The 21809-nt window shown below is 36.2% G+C and overlaps 1 protein-coding gene across 2 annotated transcripts in view; it reads right to left on the bottom strand.

Annotated features, from left to right (window-relative positions):
* Positions 1 to 1639: 1639 nt before the first annotated feature.
* DCN (decorin) overlaps positions 1640 to 21809 on the bottom strand; it is a 42469-nt gene continuing 22299 nt past the window's right edge. For both annotated transcript variants that reach the window (XM_007085615.3, XM_007085616.3), the window contains exons 4-8: positions 17654 to 17867; positions 16774 to 16887; positions 11631 to 11724; positions 8065 to 8203; positions 1640 to 2442 (exon numbers count right to left, since the gene is read on the bottom strand). In XM_007085615.3, coding sequence (XP_007085677.1) covers positions 2248 to 2442; positions 8065 to 8203; positions 11631 to 11724; positions 16774 to 16887; positions 17654 to 17867 — 756 coding nt within the window. In that variant the 3' untranslated portion in view covers positions 1640 to 2247. The remainder of the gene's footprint in view (positions 2443 to 8064; positions 8204 to 11630; positions 11725 to 16773; positions 16888 to 17653; positions 17868 to 21809) is intronic.

Raw genomic sequence — 21809 nt, forward strand, 5'->3', positions numbered from 1 at the left:
AGAAGTAAACACTGCTTTAGTCAAAGCCATTATAAAAATAGCCCGTGTTTCCTAATGGAAAACCAGATTCAGTTAATCACTTGACAAAGTTTCATCGAATATTGTTTTGTTAGCAACTCCGATCAATGCAGAAAAGTCTAAAAATAATTGGGTTTCAGAAAAGGCATCTGGGATGACATAGGAGGGGAATATAATGTTTATCTGTGGCTGGTGAATTTTGTGTAATAATCCTACAGATAAAATTATAGTGCCTGGGCTAATTAGTTGTTCTCCAAGTGCCCTGACCAGATCTATTTTTCTCCCATCTCCGTCTTGCCCCAAGAAGAGCTCTCATCTTTCTAGCTTTCTTGACGGTTGTCTTTCGTTTAGGCTTAATCAGTGGGAGGATCTGACATAAAAGGTGAGGAGAGAGACCCTGTTTCAGGACCTCACCTCTGGCAGATGTGGCAACCTTCCAGAAACATAGCTCCCTGGGCACAGAAATCCTCCAAAGCTGTTCTCTTACTTGGATCCAGAAACTCAGTTCTTCCCCTGTCCATGTAGCCACTGGGGTAACAATGGCTTTTCACCACTGCCATCTTTTGGTGCCTTGTCGTCCCTTGCTTGGTGCAGTAAACTCTGTGCACACTGTATAATAGTCCCTTCATTTGAACTCTCAGAGGTAAATTCTGTTTTCTATCAGGCTCTGATTTACACAAAGATCAAAAGAGAACACTCTGTTGCCACATATTTACCAGTATTTGACTTTTCTACAAAATGGGAATAACATTAGTATTGACTCATGTATACTCTGCAAGGCTGTGAAGTTGCTATGTAATAATGAGAGGGAATCTCATGACTTCTCCTGGAAATTTTGTGTTGATAAGCTTTTGTGTTCTGAGTGGTAAATAATGAAGGAGACTCATTTTTTTGACCATAAGGAAGCCAGCCTGAAAATGTAATGAAGGAAGACAAAGTTGAAAGAGATGCAGAGAAACTTGGCTGGAACTCTGATCAAGTTGTACCTACGGGCTCCTCCAATGGCAGGACGGTTTGAGTTTGCCTTTGCGGTTTAAACCAGTTTGGATTTGGTTGTCAGGATTTGCAAACACAAAAGATCCAACGTTGTAGAAAAAAACAACTCTTCTCACATATTTGCTTATTGAATGTGGAGAGCATAAATGTAGTTTATGATAAATCTCTACTTTTTGTAAATCAGCCTATTACCCCAGGCTTGCTGAGTGGTCTGCTTTGATAGGTCTTTATAAACCCTGCAGAAAATAAACAAATCTAAATTTGAAGATTTAACTAAATGCAAGAAATGTTTCTAATATTTACAATATTAGAATATTAATCGAGTAATTATAGAAATATTCAAGCCAGCGCCCTGGTTATACACATGATGTTTTAAACCTGTTTAGTATCTTAGTAACTGAAAATACCAGCTTTCTAGACCAATCAGGAAAAATCAGCTTTGCGCGTTATCAGCTCAGCACTGAATATAGGTAATGTAAGTTGTAATACACAAAGGTCAAAAAATAGGAGGAGATGAAATATCTGAGAACTTGAAAAGATGTACTATTTTTGCCAAGAACACAATGTCTGCTGTCTTCAGAAAATTGAGTTTAGGGAAGATTACAATTACACTTTTATACAATAGTAAGTTTGAATGTATTTGTAAATTTATTTGTTCAAAATGATGACATTAGCAAAAATTTTACATAGCCTGTATTGAATTTACATATTCAAATGAGGCTTTACCAGTAATAATGGGGTTTAATACAGAGCTAGATAGAATTTGAAGTTCAACGTTATGTCAAAGAATCTAAGACCCTATGAATTACAAAAGATCAATATTTTTTTATTTGATTTCTTCTGAAAATTAGACAAGAAAAGATTTACTAAATTGTTGACATGTATATACATATATATATAAATATATATATATATTTATATATATATATATATACACATTTACTCCAAATTTTATGTCTAGGGAAATAAGAATATTTGCAATAACTCAGTTAACATCAACAGAAAGCTTCAAAAAAGAATTCTGAAAATGGCAGGCAAATTATTTTTTTTATTGTAGGCAATTATTTAAACTGCATATTTGGCTTTATATGCATTATAAATCATGTGGGGAAAAGATCCACATTGCAGTTAGGTTTTCAGTATCTAGCTTTCTTTTTTTTTTTTTTTTTTTTTTTTGAGCAACGATATTAATGGGATTTTGCCAGGTTATAAAAACGAGGGCTTTCTTGGGAGTTATTTATAATTTCCAAGCTGGATGGCGGAACGCACATAGACACATCGGAAGGTGGATGGTTGGATCTCCCAGTACTGGACCGGGTTGCTGAAAAGGCTCACACCTGAATAAGAAGCCTTTTTGGTATTGTATCCAGGTGGGCAGAAGTCGTTAGACCCGACTGCAGAGATATTGTTGTTATGAAGGTAGACAACCTGCAAAATGAAATAATGGAGAATGATTATTTTCCTCTAAATATACTAAGCCATTCATGCAAATACCTTATTCTTTTTCTTTTATTATTTACTCTTTATCCTAGACCCATCCTTTCTCTTACACTTTCTGCCCAACCATCAACAAATGCTGCTAGCTTGATCTTCAAAATGTACCCAGAACCCAGTCCTTATCCCCACATCGACTTCTACAACATTGTCCAAAACTGCCATTATCTCCTCCTGGATGATTCAAGCTGCCTTTATTGTTGTCTTTCCTGCTTCCTCTTTTGCTCTGAAGTCAGTTTCCCTTCCTTCCTTCCTTCCTTCCTTCTCTCCTTCCTTCCTTCCTTCTTCCCCTCCCTCCCTCCTTCCTTCCTTTTTCTTTTTTATTTTCTGTAACCCTGTAAGTTAGCTCATAGAACAATTACTTAAAAAATTGAGCCGTTATATATTCTTTGCCTCAACACTCCAATGGCTTCCCATCTCATGCAGAATAAAGTCCAAAGTTCTCACAATGACCCACAAATCCAACATGGTCTGCCATCCTTCTGCTCTGACCTCATCTCCCCTCACTATTCAATCTAACTGGCCTACCTGCTTTTCCTCTATTACAAAGATCAAGGTCCTTCCTTAGGTTGGCACACATTGTTTCCTCTACCTGGCCTTATCTTCTCCACGATATCTACAAGGCTTACTCTTTCACGTAGTTTATGTAACTTCTCCTTACCAGAGATGTCTTCCCTGACTATCCAATGCTGCCATTCATTCTCCATCCCAGTCACACTACTTTAAATCTTCACAGTAATTATCACTATAGAGCATATTATATATTTGTTTGTTTGTTTCACCTGTTTTCCTTCTCTAGAATAAAAGCTCCATGAGGAAGGAAATTTGTTTTGTTTTGTTCATGACTGTATCTTCAGTGTCAATTAAACACAGTAGGTGTCCAATAAATATACATTAAATGAATACATGAATAAATTGATGTTATTTCATAAATTGTGTCTACATGGGCTGTTTTCAAGGCAAAGATAAAATGAGGGACCTTTGAACAAGATTATGCAGAATGAGGAAGTAATATATAATGAACAAGAGGAGTGTGCGTAGTATTTGAATCAAAATAATCACAAAGTCTAAGAAACACTTGAGTGTCATAGCATTTGGAATGAATAGACCTAGAAAGTTTTTTTTAAGTTTATTTATTTATTTTGAGAGAGGTACAGAGAGCATGCAGGGAAGGGGCGGAGAGACAGGGAGAAAGAGAATCCCAAGCAGGCTCCACACTGTCAGCACCGAGCCTGATGTGGGGCTCAAATTCATGAACTGCAAGATCATGATCTAAGCCCAAATCAAGAGTCAGACACTCAAATGACTGAGCCACCCAGACACCCTAGACCTAGAAATTTTTACTAAAAATTTATTCCATGTTACAAATTCTATCTTATGAATAGAATTCTATAGTTCATTAGAATTTTTTCTGAAATGTATTTTATGATTATGTTTAAGATAATGGTAACTTGTTCATAGGTTTTTCTCAGGGATATTAAATATTACACTTATGAAAGGGCTTTAGAAATGGGTTTTCATGTAGATGTGATTTCTGAAGAGTGAGAAGTGACTTATCATACAACCTAACTTAAAATACAATAGTAACGTGACAGTTTCTAAAGTGTGTTATAAAGCCTATGAGATGCTTCCTTAAAATAATTAACTTAACCCAGAACACTCCTACTTATATGCAGGTGAAAAAGGCCTTGTTTAAGAAAGGTTTTAGAAGGAAGACAATAAAAACAGAAACAAGTGATATTAAAGCCAAACAATAGCTATAAGTATTTTTTTATAATTTTCAAACTTTGAAAATTTCTTCTCATAGAGAAATGCCATTCTCTATTTCCTGGCAGTGACTAGCAAGAAAGGGGGCTCATGTTTGGTTAGAATTTAGGGCTAATACTGAAGGTGAGAGAAGAAAATGTCAAGACATAAAGCAAGTATTAGTCTGTGTAAAAAAGAAAATTAGATTCTCAACTCATTTTATAAGGTCATTATTTTCTATTATTAAAACCAGGCAAAAATCATGTTCATCATCATCACACACACACACACACACACACACACACACACACACACAACCTACCTGTAAATATTTCATATTAGCATAAAGAACTTTAACAAAATATTAGGAAACTGTATCTCACAAAATATAAAAAGATTATACACCATGACCAAGATGAAGCATAATTTATCTCAGGCATGTAAAATTGCTTTAACTGGAAATTAATTAATTTAATTTACTCTATTAAAAGAATAAACAACCAAAACCACATGATCATCTCAACAGACACAGAAAAAGCATCTGAAAAATTCACTACAAAAACTTTCAATAAACTAATAAAAGAATCTTCTTAACTAGACAAAGAGCATCTACAAAAGACCTGTAGCTAACATCACACTGAATGGTAAAAAATTGAATGTCCACCCCTCTCTTAAAATAGAAAACAAGTCAAAGATGTCTAATTTCATCACTTCTATTCAATATTGTACTGGATATTCTAGCCAGTGCAATGAAGCAAGAAAAATAAATGAAAATAATTCAGATAAGAAAAGAATAACTAAAACTGTATTTATTTACAAGTGACATGATCCCAAATACAGAATATCCAAAGACGTGCACAAAAACTTCTGCAACTAAAAAAATTTCAGCACAGTACCAGGATAGAAGATCAATAAACGAAAATGAATTATATTTACATATACAGTAAAACCTTGGATTGCAAGTAACTTGCTCTGTGAGTGTTCTGCAAGATTAGCAAATGCTTCTAATAAATTTTAACTTGATAAATGAGCGATGATGTCTTGCAATAGGAGTAGTATGTGATGACAAATGTCACATGGTCACAACTGAGCCAATTGTTCTTGAAATTAACTTTGATTAATTTGGATTACAAGCATGTTTTTGGAATGAATTATACTCACAAACCAAGGTTTTACTGTACTAGCAAAAAAAATGCAAAAATGAAATTAAGGTAACCATTCACAACAGCATCAAAAATAATAAAGAAAATGACAATAAACTTAGTAAAATAATTGTGAGACATGTATACTAAAAATGACAAAACATTGCTGTGAGAAGTTAAATAATATGAAATAGAGAGATATTCCATGTTTATGAATTAGAGGACTCAATATTGTTCAGATGACAATTCACCCCTAATTGATCTATAGATTCAACACAATCCCTATTTTGCAGGCTATTTTTGCAAAAATTAAAAGCTGATTCTAAAATTTATATGAAAACGCAAAGAAACAAGAATAGTTCTTATTTTTGAAAAATAAGAACAATGTTAAAAGACCTTCACTCCCAACTTCAAAACACAGCCAAAGGCTATAGTAATTAAAAAGCTTAGTGCTAGCAAGCAAAATGTGGTATATCCATACAATGGAATGTTATTCTCTGATAAAAATGGAAGAACTACTGATACATGTTGTTATGGGTGACCTAACATCATTACAATAAGTCATTCTATTTATATGAAATGTCCAGGAAAGGCAAATCCACAGAGGTATAAAATAGATTAATGATTTCCTGTGAAAGGGGATGAGATTGAAAATTGACCAGAAATGGATATGAGGAATATTTGGGGGTAACATAAGTACTAGAACTGAATTGTGGTGACGGTTGAACAACTATATAATTTTGCTAAAAACAACTGAGTTATATGCTTATGAAAAAAGCAGTGATATGGGTGAAATCTCTAAGAGCCTATAAGAAGGGATGTGAAATGGGTGCACAGATAGCCAATTAGAGATGAAAAACCAAGAATGAACGTGAGACCCTGTGTGAATGCCCATGAGATTTGCTGACATTCAACAAAGATTTCAAAATAGCATGTTTTATAAATTTTTCTCTGTGACTCACAATAAGAACACATTATACACTAAGGTTTGGTATACATGAAACTACGCATTTAAACAACATTACGAAATCCTTACCATTACAGTGATATTTTCTTTCCATGCATCCTATCCTATCCTTTCTCATCCCATACATGTTAATTAACTCATCAAACTTATTTTATGAACTCAATAATATGTCTAGACTGAAATTTGAAAAATGGCAATCAAGAAGATAACACGGATTATTCTGGGATATAAAAATGAAAACAAACCAATCCCTGCAGCCCCCCAAAAATGCCCACCACCAACAGAAATCTTAATAGTAACAATGGTAGCTATTACTTGGTCTTCTAAGTGTCTTGCTTTTGCTTGTGCCTTCAGATCTGCTTACTCATTATCCTATCACCATCAAAGACCCACTAAAAAAGAATCAGCGTGAAATACAATGTTTTCAAGTGTCATCTTTATACTTATAATTCAGATACTTTATTGAAATCTACCTAACGTGAATCCTTATAGCTATTTCACTTGGAGTTTTTGTCACAAACCAATAAAAAAAAAAAGACGTCCATCACATTTTGGCAGAACTGATGGCAGAGTAAGGGATAAACCTATCTTGAACCACAAGCAAAAAAGTTGAGATACTAGATTACCAAAAAGGCAACTTTATAAAAAGGTTTTATCTATAATAGAGCATCAATGTCAAGATATAATTTCTGAATCATCATGGTTCAACTAAGTACCTAGGTAAATATCTGACAGAAGCAATTTAAATCTGAACTTTATAGAAGCTGAAAAATTAAATAAAATAAGCCAATACATAAAATCTATGAATAACCACATTAACTTTTGAATATAAAATTTGAATAATATAGGACCGCCTGGGTGGCTCAGTCGGTTAAGCGGCCGACTTCGGCTCAGGTCATGATCTCGCGGTCTGTGAGTTCGAGCCCCACATCGGGCTCTGTGCTGACAGCTCAGAGCCTGGAACCTGTTTCAGATTCTGTGTCTCCCTCTCTCTGACCCTCCCCTGTTCATACTCTGTCTCTCTCTGTCTCAAAAATAAATAAACGTTAAAAAAAAAAATTAAAAAAATAAATAAAAAATAAAAAAAAATTTGAATAATATATTTGTGCAATTTCCTGAGTAACAGTGGAAATATTATTTTGTTATACGTGAAAAAAATATTATCACTATTTAAACTGATGAGCATGCCTTACATTTATAGGTTTACAGACTACAAAGCTCTATTATCACCATGGGCCATTGGACCATATCTTCTTATCCTTATGCATGTACTATAGCTTGATAACTGACATGAAGTTAACTCAGTCACAGAACATTCCTTTTGACCTATATTGCATCTGCTAAAGCTAAAATTCAAAACTTCTCTTTTATTCCATATCTATTCATCACAAATGATCTTACCTCCTTCAACCAATATGTTTTTGTTACACTGATCTATGGCTTGAAACTACCTTGCCTGCTTCCTAAAACATACTCTATTCTAGAAGATAGCATTATAATAAGGTTAAGGTAATAGTCCTATTAAAAAAATAATAATTCAAGCCTGTATTTTTCAGGAAACCAGAATGAATACTGATGTGGAAACATGAAAAATATCTTTCTGCAAAAATATTGCCAGGCAGAGCTACCTGCCTCCTAGCATCCCAGTAGGGAGGGTTTGCTCCCTAGAGACCCCTTACAGGTTTAGTGGTGCTGCATTACCTGGATGTATTTGTGCTCCGCCAGCCCACCAGGTACTCTGATAAGCTTATTGTTGTCCAAGTGAAGCTCCCTCAAATGAGGAGTGTTGGCCAGAGTGCCATTGTCAATAGCAGAGATGCTGTTAAAACTCAGTCCCAACCTGCAAAAGGAAGCGGAAATGAATGCATGTCCTCTGCTCAGGGCACATGGATGCTTTCTTCACAGGTGCTGTGTGATTTATCAAGTCAACAGCACGGACTTTCTTTGTTTTTGCATTTACTGTTCCCTTTGCTTAGAGTACTTTTTTCCAACCTTGCTGAGGCTACATAAAGCCCATTTGTTCCAAAGTTCCCACCATAGAGTCACTTTCTCTTTTTTTTTTTTTAAATGTTTATTTATTTTGAGAGAAAGAGAGCAAAAGCACATGTGTGCAAGCAGGGGAGGGACAGAGAGAGAGAGAGAAAGAGAGAGAGAGAGAGAGAGAGATAATCCCAAACAGGCTCTGCACTGTCGGTGCAGAGCCCAACCTTAGGCTCCAAACCAAAGACCATGACTTGAGCTGAAATCAAGAGTCTTGGGTTTAACTGACTAAACCACCCAGGCACCCCAACTTACTCTCTTTGAAACTCATCTGATCCTACCAAACTAGATAGGTACCCCTAGTAAATGCTCCTATAGCATCCTGTTAACACCCTCTTAAAAAATTCAAGGGACTGTGTACTTGTGGTCTCTCCTAGAGAAAAGTGACTGTTTTGCAGCATATCCAGTCCTAACAGAAAGCTTCTTATGATCAATGAGTCGCTGCTGAATTGATTTCTATGTATAATACATATGATGAATTCACTCCGTAGAATACTCAAAGGAGTACTATTATCATTTGGGTCACTTTAGAAATCAAACAATTGTATACTTATTATATACATTTCTTCATTGGAAATAAAAGGTAGAAGGTTCCAATGAATCAGTAAACATATCTGCCAGGAAGGTTAACAGAATTAGCATTTTGCTTTCGTTTGAGTTTATCAGTGATCATCTGCTACTATCAGAATTTGCCTGGTGCCAGCATTCCTGGCTTCTGACCCTGACCTCTGACCTACATGTCTGTTTCTTGGCCCTTTAACATTTCTTCTACAATACCACTCAAAGTTTTGGGCTGCATTTTTTAAATTAAGTGCGTAACAAGTGAAAGTTCTGCAGCCGTGCGGTCCCTTCCTAGTAAATGGGATTCAAAAGTCAGAAGAGGTTAACATGGAGACAAGGTTGATGTATTTGGCATTCCGAAGATGAATGCCTCTGTCAAACTAGGGTGCAGTCAATCCTAAAGGGCAGAGAGGAGATACCTGGGATGAGGCAACAAGGTAATGAAAGAGAACCAGAAAACTCAAAGGGAGAGAAAGAGGAGGAGTCTATTGGGCTCCTTCACATGATGTGGAATAGGCTTGGAAGCTTTCTGTAGGATCGTTTTAGCTTGCCTTCAGCTAGTTCTGATTTTTGAGCCCTTCTGAGATTTAGATTCCGGTTTATGTAACCCAAGTCTCTCAGTTTTAATCATGACTTGGTATTTGAAATAACTGAGATTATACTATGCTAATTTTAAGCTATTAATAAAACAGTGGATTTATCTTAGCTATTGATTATTAACCTGGCATCTTGGCAGAGAACACGTTGTTTCCCCACCACCCCACCCTCCCCAGTCTTAGACATTTATTTCTTGTTTCTGATCTTGTCTCTCCTATCACAGAGTCATGTCTCCTATTTCTTACAACACTCCAAATCCCATATCCAATTTTGGGCTACTACATTCTTAGAATATAATATTCTTAATAACTGATTCAAAGAAACTTCAATTTTATGGTGTTTTATTTATATGTTCAATCAATAAATATTTTTGAGGACCTGCTATGTTCAAGATATTATTCTAGCCTTATGAAGGCAGAGGGCACATGGCTCAAAAACAATGATTCCTTCCATTGAAGAGTATTTCATCAAATAAGGGAGATGATGATATATGTATACATATATAACAAAAAGGAAAGTGTGCCCCAAAACCATCTTATATTTTTGGAGAGAGGCATATACTATTTCTCCCCACATGTTCCTAATAACTAATTGGAATATTTGCCCCACAACGTTCTGAGATCAGTGGCTGCTTTTTTTCTTCTTTTCCCAGTTTTGATTTTCAATACCAAAATACTTCTCATGTCCCAACATCAGCGAAGAGTAAACAACATGAGGATTTGATGGTTTCATAGACATATTTTTCTGGACTTGATTCCAAAAAGAAATTTGTCTGATAAATTCAAGAATTGGAAAACTTTGCTTGGCCAATGGGTCAATCTGCTCCAATTTAATGAATGAAATTAAAAAAAAAATTCCATACCACTTTCAGTATAAAATAAACTTTTATTCTAAAAAGGCACAGATATTATTAGGGGCTTACCATATTTGGAATTAGACTATTGTACATCTCAACCACTGCTACCACTAACAGCTGTCCTAAAGACAGTTCTATACAATAGGCAATGCAACTGATCTTCCTACATTTTTCTGCAGCTAGAGGGACCAAATCAACAAAAAAAGGTCAGTGATGCACAATGCTATTTCAAAATATATTTTCTATATTAGAGGCTGTAATGAAAATGACTTTAGATTTCTTCTCGTCTGAGACTTAGGGTAATACACTGTGTTATAGTCACATCTATATGCTCACCTTCAGCTCTCACCACCCACCAGCTCACTGGGGAATACCCACAGAAATGGGAAAAGCTGTGTTATATATCATCTTGTCTTAGCTATTTCTCAAGGATAAATGATATACTTTATTTGTCTCCCATAAAATTTATAAAGAAAAAAAGAGAAGTGAGTCAATTTGGCATAACACTACGCTCCTTCGTAAGAACATTCAGCAATACAGTTCAAGAGCACAGTGTTTTTTGAAGATAAAGCAAATAGTTTGCAAGCCTTCTCCTCTTTTTATTACTTAATCAGATTGCAAACATAAAAAGATTAAAGTTAGGGTAGAAGTCAGGAAAGGAACTAATGATTATCTATCAGGAAAAAAAAAGTTAACAAGGCCCAGAAACACACACACACACACACACACACACACACACACACACACAACCCAATGACTTTTGTAAGACTACATTAAATGTCCAGAGACATTTTAAACTCTTCAGAGAATAGAGATATGAGAATCTCATCATAATCATCCGGATACAATGGTGTGGGATGCCCAGTACTTCCATGTCCTGGTAGCTTTCATTGTAAGGCATTTTCAAATTCTGAACACTGGGTTATAATGTAATCAACCTTCTGTTGAATTCAACTAAGTTAGAACCTACTGAATAAGCATGTTGATTTAATCAGGTACATTGTACATGAGATATGTCATGGTTATGCTAAGTATGCCCTTTCATGGCTTTTTAAAGAAATAATTGAGCATGCTGAGGTCTGAGATTGTTGGGACCAACAGCAAAAAATATGGTATGGTCAGAAATTGCCCGTGGCATTTCTAGTTCTAGGCATGTGGGCACCTATACATCAAGCCATTTTACAGACATAAGGTTATGAAAGAATATTATTACTTAGCCAAATTATTCAGTCCTTTCAGGCTAGCTGCATCAACTTTGGAGATTTTGTTGCCTTCAAGATGTAATTCAGTAAGGGAAGGAGGAAGACCTGGAATACAGAAATACAAAATGTTACATTAGCAGATAAACGTAATGATGGGATGTAAAGACTTAATGAAGACAAAGGCCACCAATTTTCTAAAAGACAGAGTGTCAAAGGATTTGCTTTACATCATTTTCATTGGTTTTGATTTTTATCTTTTTTCTTCATCCCTTTCATAACAATATACACTTCTAGAAGTAGTACAGGGGCTTTTTCCTTTTCTCGTAGTTCGATTTTAAACAAAAACATGGACTGTGGTTTCTCACATAGTAGATTTTTGTCTCAGGAATTCTTAGGATACAATTGTAGAACTGAGGTCAAACCCTGAATCTCATTAGTTTCTTACACTTCTGTTAATAAGTTAACACTACTGTGGATAAAAGATGACAACTCTTTATTATATGCTTTATTATAGCATTTGAGCTATAATAAAGAGATCATGTATAAGTTAAACCTATAGGCAAATTTAACTAAGTATCTCATTCATGGGCATTATTAATAATTGACGCTGATATACTGTGCTGGCTTCAGTCTTAATCAGCTTTTCTGCATTAAAAGTCAAACACATGGGACGCCTGGGTGGCTCAGGAGGTTTAAGCGTCTGACTTCAGCTCAGGTCATGATCTCACGGTTTCATGGGTTCGAGCCCCACGTTGGGCTCTGTGCTGACAGCTCGGGGCCTGGAGCCTGCTTCGGATTCTGTGTTTCCCTCTGTCCCTCCCCCACTCATGCTCTATCTCTCTCTGTCTCTCAAAAATAAAAAAAAGAAACAAGAAAAACTTTTAAATAAATCAAATGCAAAAACAAACCCAACATCAAATTCCTCTGCAACACGGATGTGTCCAAAGAGCTAAAGATTACTTGGACCTTTCAAATCAAGACTGTTCCCCTACACAAGAGGAATGTGGAGGCCTATAATCAAGCAACCTGCCATATGTAGAACACCTGGGGAAATAATTTCAGATCCAAAGTATCCACAAAACCTCTGGATAGTGCTTCTTGAAAGGCTATGACTTCTAAAAATTTAGTAATATTAATAAAAAAGTTTAAATATTTTATTTTCATTTCCTCCTGCCATCTGAGGATGCATTATGCTTTTATACAGCTTTTTAAAGGGCATATTGTTCCACTTACAAGAATAGCACCAACCACAAAGAAAAGAGCAAATTGGTTACATGTAGAACTAACATCTGCTTAGCAGAGAGTGTCGGTTATTTGTCCATAAAGAACAAAATTGGAAAACTGCAGGTTATGTTGGGCATGAAATTGTCATTGCGTGTCACTGAATTCTATCAGTACTGTCTATTTAATGTAAAAGTTTAGTCCATATTTGATTTGACCTTAGTATTAGTTTCTCTATGGTGCTATGTTTTGTGTGGGAGCTGCTAAGGAAGGAATTTCTACTCCCTGCAAGTCTGAAACGTGGTCAACTCTGTGGCACTTTCCCTAATTTAGCTCATTTACTTGTTTCAGTTTACAAACTATTTTTTGTTAATCCCTGTTCATAGACGAAGAAACAGAGACTCAAAGTTACAAATTTGGAGACTATCTAGCTGCTAAGTAGGGAAGGTAAAATGTTCCCAGACAGTCAAAGGGAGTTAAATTGAACTATAGTTGCTCTTAACTGAATGAAATGAAGTTGAGACAGCATGAGAGAAGCAAGAGGGACTTAACTCCCATAAAGCCACTGGTCTGAGGCAAAGGTTAAAAGTTTCCATATACTTAGAGACAAATACCTCCTTCTGGGAAAGCGAACAAATGAGATAATAGTCATTACGAGTAATGGTTGTCTGGGCAAAATTAGAAGTAACAATTTAAAGCCTGCTTGCACAAGTATTTCTATTTTCCAGGAGCCCTAAAAGTATGTCAACCATAAAGGCATTCTGGGATTGTCTCTTGTCCACTGAAAACTAACGACCGCAGATAACGACCGTGGGATTGAAGAATGCTTCCCAAATCCTAGCCCCTCTCCCCTAGGAAAAATGCCTTTACAAGTCTTGCACAATACCCTTTCAGAGAGCAACAGTTCTCTTTCTTGTCGGCTCCCTTGTACACAAGTTATCTCTAATAAACTCCACCCACACTCTTTCCCTTCACTTCAGTGTTCATTTCTATGACACTGAGACTCAAGAACCTAGTCTCCGGGGTCCGGTAACAAAATCACAATTGCACAGTTCTTATGACTAAATATCATGAAAACACAGTCACTCTTGGAAGAAGAGGTTCTAACTACTCAAGTCTCTTTAGAATACACAAGTGTGGATTTTTAAAATACTCCCATATGTAATTAATGAGTGACTTTATAACAAACCATATTGAATACACATTGTTTCTTCCCTATCACCATGAAAAGATAGTATTAAAATGTAGTGTCTCTAGAACAACAATTATCATCACATCCATAACTCTTACCAAGGTTCTAAGTGTCTTCCCTTTTGCAATGTCAGTTTCCCCAAAGTTAAGGTATAGCCAGGAGAAAGTTTGTGGAAGAAAACTTTGCAATAAGATAGAGAGAGGCAAATTTACAAAGAATACCATTAATCTTTGCCACTGTAGCGTTTAGCTAAGGAACCTACACTCTAGTTACTTTTTTTGTTCCTTTCCCTTTTCATTTTTAAGGTAAATATGAGAGCTTACCTTGGGCCAGGTACTATGCATGCACATTCAAGTTTTATTTGTGTCTATCCTCACAAATATACTAGAAGATAGGTGTCACTAATACCTCCGTAGATAGTAAAACTGAGGTTTTAGAGATGTGCAATAATTAGCCTAAAGTCACAGAAAGACTAAGTGGCTGAGCCAGACCTCTCACTCCTGTTTTCTAAGTGGAGAAACCATAACTCATCACTTCATTCCACGGCCTTGTGTTTCCATCAGTGATGGTAGACCATTAATGTGGACATTAAGCCTCCCAGAGGCAGCTGATGTTCTGGTGTAAGAATCCAGCCTAACAGAGGCAGACTCATGTATTTCATCAGCATAAATATGCATAAGAGAGAGGACTTAGGTAAGCAGCAGAATACAGTGGTCACGCACATGGGCTCTGACATCAGCACAGCACAGTCCCAGCTTGGCCACCTCCAAACTCCAAGACCTTGGTCACAATTTACTTCATGTCGTTAAGCTTTGGTTTTCTGTATTTATTAAGCAGGCATGATAATATTCCTAGAGAGGAATGGTTTGAGATTCATATAGAAAAATCCACAAAAAGCATTTGGCACAATACCTGCTACTAAATAAGGGCTGAACAAAATTTAGTTACTGTAATTTTTATAGTAAGTGTTTAATAAATAAAAGTAAGCTAGAAATGGTGAGAAGAGAGTACATAGAATAGGGAGAAGATGTGAGGAATATAGATCCCTAAGTGATGAAATGTGTCACTGAAAGATATTTTGGAGGATGCATTAAAAAGGACAGCAAAATCAAAGACTGGTTCCAGTTTTTTTATTTGGCCTTCTATAGCTCTATGGCCTTAGGCAAAATGTATGTGTATATATTCTATACAAAAATATAATTAAACAATTAAAATATTACTAAAACTGATGTGCCTGGGTGGTTCAGTTGGTAGAGCATCTGACTTCCACTCAGGTCATGATCTCACAGTCGTGGGAATGAACCCTGCATCGAGCCCCACATTGAGCGTGAAGCCTGCTTGGGATCCTCTCTGCCCCTCTCCCTCTCTGTCTTACACTCTCACACTCTCTTTCTCAAAACAAATAAATATTTTTTTAAAGAATGACACTCGTTACATGCAACAAGTTGGAGGCTCAATATGAAAGTGCTTTATAAACTATAAATGAGTATCTATCATCTATCTATCTCTCTATCTATCTATTATCTATCTATCTATCTATCTATATCAGTAGTTGCTGTTATGGGCATAAAAACATCTTCTGTAGCAAAAAGACTATGGAGAGAGCAAGGGGTAGTAAGAAACCATTTATGGAATATGTACTCACAGGAGCTGACGTTTCTGTGGAAGCACAATAAAAGGCAATTGTTTTCTGTGGGCAAGAACCTACATTTTGTGCCCAGTCCAAGAACAAGATATCTAAGCTGAGAAAGGGCCAGATGGAGGGGAAACTTGGAGAATACAGCTGGGCTTTTGAAAGATTAAAACCCTGGGCCAGGTAAAATGTGAAAATTAGAGGAATTTCTTTATGGTGATTAGATTTCTTTTCTTTATGGCTTATGTGTCTCTCCCAGGTAGCCCTTAGCACAATGACCTTAACCCCATGGCTGTGTAGTGATTGCTATTTATTTTCTGGCTTTGCTCTAGGTAATAAGGTCCATGAAGGCAGGCAGTATACCCTATTCACTGTCCTGTCTCCAGTGTTTGGTACTTTGCCTAAGCAAAATGAGTGTTAAAACATTTTTACAAATAATAAAAGGTAATATTAATCCACTATTTATTTACATGCCTGATATTTTTCTAATTAGTTATGTAATCATTAGACAATCTAATGAGTTGTATGTTGGTGTTATTACCACTTTACCAATAAAGAAGTTAAGGCATAAATATTGAATAACTTGTCCAAGGTCTTAGAGCCAGTTAGGGACACACTGAACTCAAGCAAATAGACCAAAATCCATATTCTCTACAACACTATTATATAAGACTTATTATATAAGTGGCCACTATGGATCCTCTTATTCAGAGAGTAAGATGGAAAGGAATTCACTAAAAGATTGGAGACTCAATGTAAAAATTGGCTCAATTTCTGAGGTGTTCCCATGTATCTTTTTTCCTTTAACACCAGCAAGGGATTCTATTCTTTAAATAACTGTACTTTTTCCCCTGTGCTCTCACAATTCTTTAACATGAAATCATTATGTGTAAGTTATATCTTAGAAGAGACTTTATAGGTCTCGCCATCTCTACAATGAGCCTAAATGGCCCAGGGGTCATCCAGGCTCAATAGAAACAAGGGTAGACAATTTACTGGAAATAACGTTGGCTGCTTCAGTCACCGTTTAAATTTCCAAAACAATTTTTTTGAATGTTAAAGTTGTTATATTTGGATGTTCAAACTGCTTTGGAGAATTTTCTATCACCTTGCGGGATGGTGGTTATATTGGTGTCGGCAATGCGGATGTAGGACAGCTTCTTCATTCCCTGGAAGGCTCCATTTTCAATTCCCGAGCTCTTCAGTGGGTTGGTGCCCAGTTCTACAAATGCAAAAAGTGCAAAGTTCTTAGAGAACAATATTAGGATATTGCAAATCAGAGTCGTGTCTGTTTCATCAAGGAGTTTAAGAGAAATTTGGGTCAATAACAGCTTGACTGAAAAACAAAACAGAAATTAATGAACACGCTCTTCATAGGGATGGCAAACTAAGGTAAAATTTTCTCTCATTAAAACAAACAAAAACCAAACAATAACAATAAAACACAAAGATTTGTGGTAAAAGCAATAGGTTTGCCTGGAAATCAACAAACACAAGTGTTTATAAGTCACACTTATGGTGGGGCTATTACTTTCCTGAGATGAGTTGCAATGCTAAATAATCTGAAACTAGCATTTTGTAAGCCAATTATAAAATCACCATTTGTTACCACGATTAGAACACATTTGTTAAAACAAATGATTTATGAATGTTCACAATAGAAACAATCCCCACAATGGAAAGGTATCCCCCACACATCTCTAATTAATTACTACTTAATTCCATCCATTCCATTGCATCTTGGCCATACACGAGGGTGACTTTGGGCCTACAGTTTTCTCCACACTCCCAGATCCTTAAGATTGAGGAACAAAGACATTGTAAAGCACAGATTCAAAATCTCATGTCTGCTGGTCTTGCTACTGTTCCTGGTATAGGCTAAAGACATGCCAGTTCTAGCTAATTTCCCTTCCTGCAGCTAAAGCTTACTTGGAATCTTTTAAGGTGAACCTTCAATCCTGGCCTTAGAGTTATAAGAATATCTGTACCTACGACGATCATCTGGTTCAGGCCATTGAACACAGCTTTTCGCACTTTGGTGATCTCATTCTCGTGAGCACGCAGCTCCTGAAGAGTTTTGGGCATTTTTTCTGGCAATTCCTTCAGATGATTCTTGGACAGATAAAGTCGTTCCAATTTCAACAAAGGTGTAAATGCTCCAGGGCTGATTTTGCTAATTTTGTTGTTGACAAGGATCAACGTCTGTAGATAGTGAACAAAAACAACATATATATAATAGGTGTGTAGTTTATTTATTTCATTCATGAGACTAACAGAGAAATCTACAAAACTGCAAGAGATCAGAAAAGAATTAACCAAATGTGATTCTTTCATTTCAGAAGTGTAATGAGGATCTGAACATCAGAAATTAAGGTGATGAAATATAGATTATAATATAGATACAGAGACACTTAATTTTTCAACAGTAAATACTCCTAAAGATTGAAATTATGAGAGTAACCCAAAATGCCTGAAAACAAGCCAATGCCACAGGCATCCATCCCCCAGTCAACTTTTTAACCTAAAAATCCAAATTCATTGACTGCTGTCACGGATTCCACTGCAATAGGATGGCATTGATTTGTCCTGTCATCAGCAATGCAAGACATAAAATTTTCTTGCAGCCTTACAAATTTAGATAAAACTTTTCCCCAAAAGTTTGCCAAATTGGTATATTATGTTGTAGCTCACTGTAATTTCTTTGGATTTCTTGGTCACTTGAAAGGTAAAATCAATTTCCTTTTGTTCGGTATCTTATGGAAAGAAAGATTTGTGTGATCACAATATTTCTCATTTTTATTACATTTTAATATATTTAATAACTGGTTTATAGAAAATAAAGATATAGTTAACATGAAATGCAGAGCCTTAATATTTTTTATTCTGTTTTTGTCCTTTTTACATATAAGGTTTTATATAGTCAAGTATGTTAATATTTTTGGTAATTCTTAAATTTTTGTTCCTGCCTTCTCCTAATATAGAAAATTACTTCTGGGGCGCCTGGGTGGCTCAGTCGGTTGAGCGCCCGACTTCGGCTCAGGTCACGATCTCACAGTCCATGAGTTCGAGCCCCGCGTCGGGCTCTGGGCTGATGGCTCAGAGCCTGGAGCCTGCTTCCGATTCTGTGTCTCCCTCTCTCTCTGCCCCTCCCCCGTTCATGCTCTGTCTCTCTCTGTCCCAAAAATAAATAAACGTTAAAAAAAAATTTAAAAAAAAAATTAAAAAAAAAAAAAGAAAAGAAAATTACTTCTCATTCCTTATTGTTACACATATAGCTATTGCTAAACTTAGTTTGGGGCTACTTCTTTCTTTTCCAATGATATGTATGTCTATAGAACCATACTTCTTATTATTCCAAGTCTTCTTGTCAACTAATCCTATGGGATTCAGGATAATTTTATCCAGGTCTGAGAAACTTGCTTTTCAGTTGTAGTTCACTTTGTGCATATATGAAAATGCACGGGGACAAAAAATAAAACAATGAGAACTTACACTATCAGAAATGCAGAAATACTTTCTGAAGGTAACAGCTGGTAGGTTAACCCATGTACATCCTCATGTTGTTCCCATTATTTGACTAATTAAACCTTATCACAAGTAACAATCTTTTAACTGATCCTAAAAGATGCATGGGTTGGTTAAAACAAAACCCAGGAAATCCCAAAGCATATTACAAAAAATTCAAACACCCGCCATGGTTCAAGTCATAGGATATTAATATTTACAAGCAAAATGTCCAGGAAATTAGTAACAGCAGAGCTAGAAGAGCTGTCTAAGAGGAGCTGCATCGTTGAAAGACACCCAACATGGCAGATGCTTAATTAATTATGAAGAAAGAGGAGAGCATCTATTGCCATCTATGGAAGAAAACTCTGAAAGCTTGGCATCAGTAAATGTATTAAACGTGGTCTGAAAATCTGCTTATTTTACGTTAAATGTCAAAACCTATTATGCAGAATCACCCTGATGATGATTTCAGCCAATAAAATATTACTTTGTTCACTAGGCAATAATTAAATAACACCTCTACCTGTGAGCACGCCATAGTACTATCCGCCGTTAAGTTTTAGTGGCAGTAGGACACTTGCCCCAATTATTTCTTCAGTACACTGGGAATAATAATAGCACCTACAGGGGGTTATTGTGAGAGTCAAAGCACAGTGATGCATATGGACTTCTTTGCAAAGCACTTTTCAAATGGCATTGCTGGTTGAATGTCTTAATCCAGTGGAAATCACACCTGCTTTCAAATTAAAATACATTTGAAAAATAAATATAAGCTATGAAAATTTCGGTCATAATGAGGTAAACTTTTAAGAGCTATATGAGCTAGAACTTCACAGAAAACAAATCCACAAGCGAAAACAAAGTTATTTGTGTATATACAGTATTGGTAAAGATGGTTGATGTTAGTTCCATGCACACTGATACCTATTTAAGAAAGCACACTCATAAAATAACAGGCAATGACAAGATTGTAAAATAGGAATAAACTAATTACATTGGCTAACGCCAAAGGCCAGCAAAAGCAGAGAAAGAGTCAAAGGTGAACCTCAGGTAGTCATCAGGAGATCAGCTAATGAAAAGAAGGAACCTCTTCCCATAAACAGCCTGAGATGATCTCTGAAAATGGTTCACCTCTCACTTGATCCAGAAAATCCTACAAAATCATGCAAGTCGAGACAATCAAATCTTTGTGTTCACTTTAAAAACGCACGTGAGATTTCCCAGGATATCAAGGAAAAGCCACCGATTATCTGAAGGATGTCGCTTTGCAGAAGCCACATGTGCCACCCTGTCACTACGATCGTGGAGTTGGTAGCTGTGCCCAGGCCAGAGAGTGAAGCTGGACACAGGTGGCTCAGAAAGAGTGCCGAGTTTTTACTGAATATGCTTAAAAAGTGCAGAGAGTAGAGCTGAACTTAAGGGTTTAGATGTAGATTCTCTGGTCATTGAGCACATCCAAGTGAACAAAGCCAAGATGCAGGAGTTAAACTTATAGGGCTTATGGTTGGATTAACCCCTACCTGAGATAATCCTTACAGTAAAAGAGCAGATTCCTCTTAAATCAGAAGAGGAGGATGCACAGAACAAAAAGATATCACAGAAGAAACTGAAGAAACAAAAACTTATGGCCCAGAGTCAATTCTACAAAAGATAAATGCAAACAAAAGTGAAAACAGAAAGAAAAGAAAAAGAAAAGAAAGAAAGTAAGAAAGAAAGAAAGAAGAGAAAAGAGAGAGAAAGACAAGTAGAATCGACTCATCAAGACTTTGCTAAGAGGTGAGAGAAGTCAGAGGAGAAGAGAACTTGCTGCTTGCGGGCAGGAAATGACTTGAGCATCACATAGACTAAAATTGAAGCATAGCCTCAAAAATCAGCACAACCTACTTCCTTTCCTTGGTAACTAAATAAAAAGGGATCTAGCCTGGGAGGTATGGGAGAGGAGATGAAAAGAAAACAGGCAATGGAAATGGAGTGGAAGAAAGAATAAAAGCATTTTCACCACCTTCATCCAAGAAGGTGATCGAAAGTTACAAACTTCCAGTTAAATAAGGGCTGGGATGTAAGGTACAACATTACGACTGCAGCCAACATTGGGGTATGGTATATTTGAAGGGTGCTAAGAGAGTAAGTCTTAAAAGGTCTCCTCGCAAGGTCACAAGGAAAAATACATCTGTTTTTTCTTTTCACATACACACACACACACACACACACACACACATATATTGTTCAAGATGAAGGATATTAACTAAACTTATTGTGGTGATCACTTTGCAATATATGAAGTCATTATGCTGTATACCTTAAACTTATACAGTGCTGTGTGTCAATTATATTTCAACACAATTGAAACAAAAAATGTTAAAGCCTGACTTAGTATTATTTCCCCAAAACCACTAATGCAGGTTTATACTGTACCAGGTATCGTTTTAAGGGACTGTATGGTTACTATCATATTTATAGGCAATAAACGTACAGAGTCAATTCAGAATGCTCTCAAGTTTGCATCCCAAGATTTGGCTCTTATTTGCTGTGTGACTAGGAACAAGTAACTGAATAAGTAACCTCTCTGTGCCTGAGTGTCCTCATCTGTATAAGGGAGTTATCAAGAGTGTCTACCTCATAAGAGTTGTAAGAATT

This window comes from Panthera tigris, chromosome B4 (genome assembly GCF_018350195.1).
Source record: "Panthera tigris isolate Pti1 chromosome B4, P.tigris_Pti1_mat1.1, whole genome shotgun sequence".
NCBI classification, from domain to species: domain Eukaryota; kingdom Metazoa; phylum Chordata; class Mammalia; order Carnivora; family Felidae; genus Panthera; species Panthera tigris.